The sequence below is a fragment of the Cheilinus undulatus genome, linkage group 1, assembly GCF_018320785.1.
Source record: "Cheilinus undulatus linkage group 1, ASM1832078v1, whole genome shotgun sequence".
Lineage (NCBI taxonomy): Eukaryota > Metazoa > Chordata > Actinopteri > Labriformes > Labridae > Cheilinus > Cheilinus undulatus.
This window is the reverse complement of record NC_054865.1, coordinates 50,494,673-50,505,715: the sequence shown is the minus strand read 5'-3', so window position 1 is coordinate 50,505,715 and position 11,043 is coordinate 50,494,673. Positions and strand designations below refer to the sequence as shown.

At 40.2% G+C, this 11,043-nt stretch overlaps 2 protein-coding genes across 2 annotated transcripts in view; one reads left to right on the top strand and one right to left on the bottom strand.

Moving 5' to 3' along the window:
* The first annotated feature begins 311 nt into the window (after positions 1-311).
* On the top strand, positions 312-3,413 carry mesd (mesoderm development LRP chaperone). The gene is made up of 3 exons (XM_041803104.1): positions 312-467; positions 1,569-1,801; positions 1,966-3,413. Exons 1-3 carry the CDS (start codon positions 312-314, stop codon positions 2,222-2,224), a joined length of 648 nt encoding a protein of 215 aa, XP_041659038.1. The 3' UTR covers positions 2,225-3,413.
* Positions 3,414-8,384: 4,971 nt separating this feature from the next.
* LOC121513444 (cell migration inducing hyaluronidase 1) overlaps positions 8,385-11,043 on the bottom strand; it is an 82,512-nt gene continuing 79,853 nt past the window's right edge. The window contains exons 28-29 of the mRNA XM_041793215.1: positions 9,950-10,050; positions 8,385-9,630 (exon numbers count right to left, since the gene is read on the bottom strand). Coding sequence (XP_041649149.1) covers positions 9,503-9,630; positions 9,950-10,050 — 229 coding nt within the window. The 3' untranslated portion in view covers positions 8,385-9,502. The remainder of the gene's footprint in view (positions 9,631-9,949; positions 10,051-11,043) is intronic.

Below are 11,043 nucleotides of genomic sequence, written 5' to 3'. Positions count from 1 at the left end.
AGTAGGGCTTTCAGCACTGCTCATGATTACAACCACATACATCAATTTTAACAATGGTGATAAGCAAAAGTTACATTAAATAATAAATTCAAACAATAGTATGCAACATAAACATAATAATCAAAAAATACATATGAAACGATAAAGTCAAACAATAAAATGAGACAAAAACACCGACGAACACTGCTAAGCCAAATTACAGAAGCTGATTTCTTCGCCTTTATTGTGAAAATCCCTGGCATTTATTGTCGTCACTTCCTGTCGTGTGACCGTCATACTCAACAGCCAATCACTACTCACCATCTGTAAGCATGGCGTCCGACTTCAGGTGGAGATGTATAGCGCTTCTTCTCTGCTCGTATCTGCTGTGTATTTCAGCGGCTGAAAGCAAAGAAAAGCCGAAGAAAAAGAAGGATATTCGAGACTACAATGACGCTGATATGGCACGGCTCCTGGAACAATGGGAGGTACGTTATCTGCTTGAGTTCACCGAAGAAATGGGCTAGCTGCCTTCGCCAGTAGTGACGTAGCCTGTGTTATATGAGGCTCGCGACACCTCTATCAATGTTAACAGCGACCGTTACAAGCTAAATAAAAGACAGTATTTAACATTTATAGCCCCAAATGTAGGTAAATAAAATGTATCCAAGTGTCACAACTTGAAGAGGATCAGAAATTAAAGGCTAGTGAATTGAAACAGCAGATAGAGTTGTGCTGCTTTCACCGTCTATCAAGGTAAACACATAAAACAAACAGAAGTATCTTGAAATACAAAAATCAAATCCTGAACTCGTTACTATGTAGTTAACAAGACAGATCTTCAGTGGAGATGTCATATCTTTAATTTGTCTGCTGTCTTTGTGCTGCTTTACGCCTCTTTCAAGTCTCTGTATTTATATATGTATAACAGTATTTATGTGGAAAAGAGTGCAAGATCTAATGTTAAAATAAATGCTAAGCCTGTCTACAAACATGTAAGACTTATGTACTGTAGTTAAACTTTAACTTAGTGGTACTGTTTCACATCTATTAAAGTTAATGTTTACATACAGGCACATCTTGTACAATATTGAATTCTAATACTTACAAAACAAGTTTTAAAGAAAATGCAGCAAAATATTGCAAAAATTGTGACCCTAAAAGTATGAATATCCATCATTACTATCATATAAATGTAAATTAGAATCATGTGAAATATATATTTGTGTTTCATGAGATAAAAGCTAAATATGTGTGATTAAACCAAACTTTTACATATTTCTTTAACCACAGATAACACCATTTTTGTAGAATGGCTTATATACAACTTTAGTTGAATATCTATACAAGGCTTAGCCTCAATACAAACTGTGAATGATGCATCATATCTCCCTAATGTCCTTTGGGTCTGCAGGAACATACTTTTTAACATGGCAACAACCCAGTATAAAGCATCCCTGTTTCCTCCCTCTTTTGCATTCATCTTTCTGTTTTTGACAGAGAAATACGATCTATAAATTTATCCCGTACTTTTAGAAACCAATGTAGACTCAATCCTACATCCTTAATATGTTCTCTTTGCTCCACAGAAGGATGATGACATTGAGGAAGGAGACCTCCCAGAGCACAGGAGATCACCTCCTCCTGTTGATTTTTCCAAGATAGACGCCTCCAAGCCAGAGGAACTGCTCAAGATGTCCAAGAAGGGCCGTACTCTGATGGTTTTTGCTACAGTATCAGGAGATCCCACTGAGAAGGAGACAGAGGAGATCACGGGCCTTTGGCAGGGAAGCCTCTTCAATGCTAACTTTGACGTTCAGAGGTACAGTAGTCCACCAAAAGCTCATTTACAATACACCAGACATTGACCAGCTGCTTTTTAGGAAGGGTTACTGCTGTCAATAAGTAATGAGTGTTTGTTTTGTCTCCTAAAACTGTAATAGCACATAATGTTGTCAGCAAACATGTTCATTTGTTTCTTTACAGGTTTGTTGTAGGCTCCAACAGGGTGATCTTCATGCTGCGAGATGGCAGCATGGCATGGGAGGTCAAAGATTTCCTCGTATCCCAGGAGCGCTGTGCAGATGTCACTGTGGAAGGTCAGGTGTTCCCTGGGAAGGCTGGGAAAAACAAAGACGACAAAACGAAGCAGCACAATGATGTTAATAAGAACAAGAAGAAATCAAAAGGCAAGAAGCCAGACTTGGAGGGGAACAAAGCCGGCCATCTGAAGCAGGAACTATGATGGAAACACAAAAACACATGAGGATGCACTAGTTCTCAGTGTTAGGAGTGAACTGATAAATCCTGTTGGGTACGTTAACCTTCACTGCTGAGCTGGCATTAAAAGAACGTTTTTTTCCCCCTTTTCAGCAGCAGTGTTCCAGTGACAGTCTTAAAATCATTGTCATTTGTTAACATGGTGGCGCCTAGTTCTTAAATTTTTCCATACTGTCTGACTGTGGATGTTTTCTGTTGCTCATCACTAAATCAATACGCACTCTTTCTGACTTATAAAATGAAATCCACGCTAATCAATTTAGTCCTTTATTCTTTGCCAGAAGCCTTGTGAGGTGCAGAAAGTGTCTTTTCTAGAAACAGTTTAATGCCAAGGTCAGACAAGACTATGTTTTTGTCTTTTACGATGGTCACTGTGTCAGAGTAAAGCAGTCAGAGCCATATGTTGACCGACAGACACGACAGACTAGTAGTACCTTACCAATCATCACAACTGACGTGATGACCTTAGGAGGAAGAGGAGCGGGACTAACACTCGAAAGATGACTGTAAACAAACTGTATTTGCTGTACTGTTGTGTATTTGTTTTTCTATCGGTTATAATGAATGATACGGTAGCTTCATGCTAATGGTAGTGACTCTTTTTTCTGTCTGACATGGTCAACCTTTGATGGTACACGCTAAAGGCAGGGATGCTGTTGTCAAAGTTTGCCAATCTTCTTTTGTCTCAGAAGCGACAACTTCATTGGTCTTCTTTGGCTCTGTCGTTTTGCTTGTTTAATCCTTTTTTTGTGCATTTAAAGCCCCCTGTGCTCTCATTGGTCAGCTTCCTGACATAATGGAACAAATCGTAAAGGTGAAAAGAAAAATGAAACATGCTAGATGTTCTGTCAGCAGGTCTGGATTTATCCCAGTTGTGGCCTTGATTGTAATACACAGTGCTGTTTAAAGTAGTGTTAGGTGTAATGTGAGGACAAGATGACCCCTGCTGTCAGCATCAGCTGACTGGATCAGGAGCTCCTGCTGTCCTGCAAAGCCAAAACGCTCAGTGAATCAGTGTTAATTTTGTATACTCAAACTAAGTCTAAAAATGTTGAACAACGTTTTTCCATGAAAAAGACGAGACTAAGACTAGCTTAAGATAAATCTTTGATGATCAAAACTCTGTAATGTAAGTTTATTTTTTTTTTATTTAAGAGACTAAAACCAGACTAAAATGTTAGGGCTGTTGGGATGTTCACATATTTCTCCTCTGCATGTGAGACATGACAGTATTTTCTTCAGTCAAAATATTGGAAGTGCAGTAATATGAGTTTTCCACTGTTAGATGGATTTACAATTTGACTAAATATATTTCATCTAAAAGTATAGACTAAGATGGAATTGGTTTTGATCATTTTTTGTCGACTCAAGCCAAACTAAAACTTTAAAACGTTCTTTAGGTTAAGTCACATTTCAGCCTTTTTCATCTAAAGACTACATTTAAAGTAGCTGTCAAACTTAACACAGATGATGACTTAATATCACACAATCATTGTGTCAGTATGAATGTCCTGAGGCATAAATACGGCTAGCTTGGTAACGAAAACATCTAAGACATGGGATAAAATCTTCGATTGTCAGGGCTGATATGTTCTGGAACTCTCCAAATGACTGATCAGGCTGTAATCATGTTTAAAATGCATAGTCTGACCTTGGCATTGTGACATTTTGTAAAATCATGATCTTCCAGGATGTTGACTGCATCCACTTTTTGTTCTTTGAAATGAAATCCTGCCGGTTTTCAGTACGATGACTCCTGATTATATCAGCCAAATGGTTTATTGTGGGGCTATTTTTTTCCAATTTAGAAAAGAAGTTATCAGATGTTTGGGCTCGGCTCTGTAAGAATCTGCTCAAATTCATCAATGTTGAGATTTCACCCCAAAGTATAGGTCACATTTTCTGTTTGATTGTTCACTTTTTTAAATAAACATTTTTCAAATAATGATTCTAGCTTTCATAAGTGAGATTGCTGTCTCATTTCTTTTTTAACCTTTATGTGGTGATCATGTTTCTGCTGTTTAGCTAAGTGTTTGCAGCTCTGATGGACCCCCTGCATTAATGGGTTTTTAATCAACACAGCCATAACAATTTAAGCACAAATACTTAAGATATTTACATGAACACAGATGGGGAAGTGTTATTGAAACTTTATCTAAGTTCTGTACTTATATGTCATCATATTGGTGACTTCTGTGTTTCACAGAAAAAAACATTCAGACAGACCCTTGTAGATTACCATGATTTATTTCTTTACAATAATCCTTTAAGAGCATCTGTCAGGAGTTTTATGAACAAACAATCCTATACCACATACACAGCACATCCATTTGGTGAACAGTTTAAACAAGCCAACTTCACCAAGTCATTTCCACTGAGTTTGGTAGAAATCTTTGATAATGGAGCGTATATGAGTATTTTTACATGCAGTTTACATACAGAACAACAACATAACAACTTAAAGATGTCCCTAACAGATCTGGATTTATGGCCTCTGTACAATAAATAAGTATAAAATATATCTCTTAGTAAACTTTGGATTTAAAAACAATCTTAAACATACAAAACACTGATTACTGCTACAACTTCCGAAAAAAGACCAGCTATTTCGGTAAAGGGGAAATCCTCATTTGTTCATGGCTGATTATTTTTACATCTATTCTTAGTTTGGTCGGGAGATTGCACATTTATTTATTCACTGATGCAACAGTCAGTGGATAAGTTTATATCCTAAGGGCGTCTAATTTAATGAATCACAAACACTGATTAAAAAAAAACACATCAGCAACATTACAACATCAAATTTCCACAAGTCAAGATGCTGAACAGGAATGTTTTTATCTCCTCTCTTTTTAAACAGCTGAGAAAAACAAGGCAGGACGGTAAATCATTCAACCATTTACACCGCCACAGTTCACAGACACATGTATGAGAGGAACACACCTGCACCGCATTGGCCAGTAGTTAATTATATATGCGCTCAATGCCCACTTTGTTAGGTATACTGGTTCAGCTGCTTATTAATAGTCTTCTGATGCACCCATTGACCATGTCTCCACCATATTTACATGCCTAAATGCATTGATTGCTGCCATGTGATTGGCTAATTAGATATTTGCATTAATGAGCAGTTGAGCAGGTGTACCTAATGAAGTGGTCAGTGAGTATTTTTTAACATTAAACCACCAGGCTTTGAATGACATGTCTGAAATATTGCTGCTTTTGGTCAAACTGGTGCTCTTTTCAGTTCAACGGCTCAACCAAAGCAACACTTATTTCCTAATTGTCGTCATTATTTAATTATTCAGAGACTGCTGGAAGACCTCTCACCTCTCCAACATGGAAGAAAACCACCCAGACTGGGAAAATAATCCATAAGTCCAACTAAATTATGCTGTTTGTGTCAAGTGTTTCAGGAACTATTAAAAGATAACACAGAACACTTCAATAATTATGTTTGTTTTTACACGGTCAGGTTTGCAGCCTTTTTAGCTTTCATGTCCCTTAACAGACCATATTCCCACAGCAGCCATGTTCCTGTCACAGAGTGTGAACTCAAAAGCTTTTATCATGTCAAACTGCTATACACCAGGTCATTTTTCATAGAAGCTGTAAATCAAGAGAGCATTATCCAAGCTAAAATCACACCAGCTCTCATAGACAGTATTTTTCTGATGATTTATTTGTCCCTTTACACAGATATCTGGATTAAAGTGCAGATTCTTCTCCTCTTAAGGACAGACCTGATAAAGCTTGACTTTTTACTACAGATGCACAATAGCCTACATGCCGAGACTTCCAAACTCATTTTAGCCAATACTGACACTTACACCGATATATTCCCACATTTTTTTGACTGTAAAGAACACAAAGTGTGTCCAGTTCAAAGAGAGGCTTACCCTCAAAATCCACATACTCCCCCTGCACTAGGATCAAGGTGGGCAGTGCATTGCTCCGACTGAGGGCAAGTGACCCTGCATAGTGCACCCTGAGCAGCTGGAGACTCAAAATCATGGGAGAACTACGAGTTCACACTGTGGAGGATTTTTGGCCCTCTTTTCCTTGCAGAGTTGATTAAATTCGGCCTCATTGGCAGGTTTTCCTGCATCAGTTGCCTGTTTAGGGTCAGTCTGGACTGAATGGGCCAATCCAAAATCTTCATCTTGTTTTGTAAGCCATTCAGAGGTGGACATGCTGGTGTGACTGGATGACTCTCCTGCTGTATAACCCCTTGAGCTTGAGCTCGAGGTCATGAACTGATGGCCGGACATTCTCCTTCAGGACTTTCTGATAGAGAGCAGAATTCATAGTTCCATCAATTACAGCAAGTGGTCCAGGTCCTGAAGCAGCAAAGCAGCTCTAGACCATCACATTACCACCACCATGTTTGACTGTTGGTATGATGGTCTTTTTACAAAATACTCTCTTAGTTTTATTCCAAATGTAACTTCCAAAAAGTTCAACTTTTTTTTCCAGTGCACAGAATATTTTCCCAAAGTTTTGGGGATCACCAGGGTGTGTTTTTAGTCAAATGTGTTCCTTTAGGTCAGCAGTGGTTTTGGCCTTGGAACTCTCCCATGAATGCCATTGTTGCCCAGTCTCTTTCTTATTGTTGACTCATGAACTCTGACCTTAACTGAGGCCAGTGAGGCCTGCAGGTCTTACGATGTTGTTCTAAGTTCTTTGTAGGGTGGCCACTCCTGGAAAGGTTCACCACTATTCCAAGGTTTTTCCATTTGTGGTTAATGGCTCTCACCGTGGTTTAATGGAGTCCCAAAGCCTTAGAAGTGGCTTTGTAACCGTTTCCAGACTGATAGATGTCAATGACTTTGTTTCTCATCTGTTCTTGAGTTTCTTTAGATCACTGCATGAAGTGTTGCCTTATGAGAACTTTTAGCCTACTTCACTTTGTCAGACAGATAATTCTGGATTCAGCAGGTCTGGCAGTCATCTCGCCTGGGTGTGGCTCGTGAAAATAAACCCAGATTTAAAAGAAGGGGTTGATCACAGTTAGTATATCATGATTTAACAAGGGGGATAATTACTTTTTCACAATTTTTTGACAAATATCCTCAAAAATTACTTCACTGCAGGTTGTGCCACATGATGAACCAAAAGGATGATGAAGTGATGGTTTACTATTGGGAGTCCATGCACTGTGCTGTATCTTAAAGTTGACCAGATGCGTTGCACATGACGCTTCTGCGATGCACCTCAGTGCATGCAGTGGAATAACAAAGACTGACTGGGAAGAAAGCGACTTGCTTTGCAGAGCGGGAGAGGATCACAGTGCAGGCGGAGTATGTGGAAACTGGAGGTTGGCCAAGCAGAGCTGAGAGAGGAGCTTGGAAGTAGACAGTCTGGCAGTTGTTTCACTTTTGGGACTTCATGCAAAATGTTCAGGGCTCACAGAGGGCCCTCTCGAGTGTTTGGCTCTCTATGCAAACACCTATACCTGATGATACAGCTAGGCATTTGCTGATATTAAAGGCCAATATGCAGCTGATGTATTGGCTGTAAACATCGGTGTAAACGCTCATATCTGCTGATGTGAAATTTAAGTTTTTAAGCTGACATCTGAAGACACTGATATGCTGATAATATCGTGCACCCCTACTTTTAACAAATCTGCTTCATGATTAACCTGACACGCCAGATGAATTTGTTTCACACATCCATCTGGTAAAGCTTCAATAGAAAAGGCAGAGGATTTGAAAAAAACTTGGAGTGTGATTGGGTGAACGTTCTGTCTGTCACATCTCTACGGGCCAATCAGAGCAACAAAACATGTGACATTGCCGCTATCGAGCTGCACGTGCGCAGCTACTGTGGAATAATGTGAAACATAGCGACTATAGACATGTAAGTACAAGACTTTTGTCGTTTTTGAAACGTAAACAACTCACTGCTGTTCTTTGTTCTTCTTTTAACGAAGAAATGTTGTCAAGTTCTGATAAAACTGGCGCTTTAGCAGCATCCACGCTAATCTCTCCCTCCATAACTGCATCAGCTCTTGTTGCTGCTTGTTTACGTCACAACTCTGCTGCGCCTGAAAGTATTGCCCCTTGTCGCTGAGTGGTCCTGTCACTTTCTAACCGGGCCCAAACGGTTCAGATGGGAGCTTTGCAAGATGGATTCGCCAGTGACAAACAAGGAAACGGGCGAATCCATCTGCTTTGCTAGGTTACTTCATGATGCTTTTTATTTCAAACTTTACTGTCCTTAACTTTAAAAAAAATAACTTATTTTATGGGCTAATACTGCTGAAGTGAGCCTGGGCAAAACCATGGTTCAACCCATATTCTTCTGCAGAACTGAGGCTCTACTCTGGGATGTTATGGGTAAAGAAATAACAGCAACATAAACAGGAACTTGTATTTTAGAGGGTAAAGTTTCCAGGTCTAGTGCTGCTGCTATGCCAGGACTGGATTCATCTACATTGTGGTCATGTTTTCTTGGTGATATTTCCTCAAATAAGGAAAAACAATAAGCAAGCAGAGCTATTCGGTATTGCAGGTGCTACCAAGGAAAGCAGATAAACAATAAGGTTGAAGGCGCTGCCAGCACAAAGATGGCAGCGGTGGACACAGATTATAATGTTTACACCTCAATCTGACCCAAACTAAACTTGTAGATCTTAAAATGCTCCACAGCGTCCACGCCAGACTTTAACCCGTAAGTTGAACAGCACACCTACAAAGCACAGCAGCAGTGGTCACGCTGCTGTCTGCCGCTGCATTTCACCATAAACTAGGGGGATAATGTGCATCATATTTGTACCCAAAGAACAAATATTGAACATTTACAATGTACAGAATGTACAAACCCGTGTAATCATTTTTGTTTTCACCATTCAACATGCAGCCAACAGTAACCAGATGAAAGGGCTATATTGCTGCCTAGCGTAGCAGAGTCTGGCATACTTCTGCCAATAAATGGATTCTCTCACAGTCAAGAACAAAGATATTAGTCAACTTCCCCGTGCATGTAAACATACTTGCAGAGTTGTTCATGGGCAGTGATAATTGCTGTCGGTTTCTGTAACCACCATAATCTCAAGGGGAACAGAAAGTGTTTGATCTTGGACCCATGGCGTAGGTGGGCCAACTCAGGCAGTGTGTATTGATTGTATACTTGGTGTGTGCTTCAGGGCGGTGATGGTGCTGATCGTCGTCGTGGAGGGGTGGAGTCTCTTTGTCTTTGAGCTTCATAGTCTCTCGGCTCTCCTCCCTGCTGCACTCACTCATAGCTTTAACTTGGGGAGCACGGGCACAGGCAGAACTTGATGCACCTTGGCGTGGTCAGCGTCCACCTCCAGATGGACCCACTCAGGGTGGAAGGAGCCCTTGAAGCCCACAAAGGCAACTTTATCTGCAGGGTGGACAAAATAAAAAAAAGTTGGTCAAATTTACTTAATGAATCAGTGTTTATCCTAAATATCCTTCTTCATGCGCCCATATAAAGCCAGTCTCATGCCTTCATATGGGCATAAAAGGGCTGTCTCTGTGCTAATTAGGAAAAATGTGCTCAAGCTTCCAGCTTACAAGCACATGGCATTTACCACTTTGAGAACACGGTAGAAAACAATTCAGTGGTTTAAGAGCATGATGGAAACCTGATGTAGGTTTATCTGAGAAACTTTTTAAGAAAAAGAAGATCATTTGTAGACTTTGGTGCAGAAATATTTTACCTTTTAACTTGATGCTTCTGTCTATGCCGAGCCTCTCCAGGGCTTTCGTCCAGGATCCTCGGGTAACCAGACGACCCTTTGACGTTAAGAGGACAATTGACCTAGATGGAGAGGAGCATCACAGCATTTTTAGAGCTGATAAAGTGTTGATGCTCCAATTCAATGTTTTTTCATTAAGTAGACAAAAATGATCAAAAATGAAAAGCAGATACTATTTGTGTTTCAATCAGACCTGTTGCCACAGTGGTATAAAATCAAGAACCTAGCCATGCAGTCTACATTTGCAAACATTTGTAATACAGAATGGGTCGTTCTGAAGAGCTCAGTGACATCAAGTGTGGTACTGTGATGGATTCTGCCTTTGCAATAAGACGGGTGGTGAAATTTCATCCCTGCTGGATATTCCACAGTCAGCTGTAAGTGATATCATTAGGAAGTGGAAGCATTTAGGAACAACAGCAACTCAGCCAGGAAGTGGAAGACCAACAAAAGCACAAAAACTGCGTGGTGGAAGCTTCATGAATGGGTTTCCATGGCCGAACAGCTGCATGCAAGCCTCACATCACCAAGTCCAATGCCAAGCTTTGGATGGGGTGATGTAAGGCACGCTGACACACATGGCGCTTCTCTGTTTGGCTTTCAGATCGAGGAGTCTGGCTTTGGTGGATGCTGGGAGAACATTGCCTGTCTTACTGCATTGTGTCAACTGTGAAGTTTGGTGGAGGAAGGACAATGGTATGGGGCAGATTTTCAGGGTTGGGCCAAGTGCAAATAAGAATGGTCAAAGTTTTAACACATATCTTAGTCAGAGTGCTATTTAAAATTCAGGACCTCTCACAGTAAAAATAAGACTTCTTGAGACTTCTTTTTTTTAGATTTATTTTTGGGCTTCTTAGTGCCTTTTTTTGACAGAAGAGGACAGTGGATAGAGTCAAAAATGGGATGAGAGTGGGGAGAGATATGTGGCAAAGGGCCACAGGCCAGATTCGAACATGGGCCTTCTGCACACGTGGGTCACGCCTTAGACCGCTAGGCCATCAACGCACCCCTGGGACTTTTTAAGGATGTACAAAACCCTGTAAATATTTATGTTT

Bases quoted from the DNA above. Each gene is read 5' to 3' on its own strand.
- mesd (XM_041803104.1), top strand. From the start codon at position 312: ATGGCGTCCGACTTCAGGTGGAGATGTATAGCGCTTCTTCTCTGCTCG. The intron at 468-1,568 runs GTACGTTATCTG...TTTGCTCCACAG, and splicing joins GGCTCCTGGAACAATGGGAG to AAGGATGATGACATTGAGGA. The intron at 1,802-1,965 runs GTACAGTAGTCC...GTTTCTTTACAG, and splicing joins GCTAACTTTGACGTTCAGAG to GTTTGTTGTAGGCTCCAACA.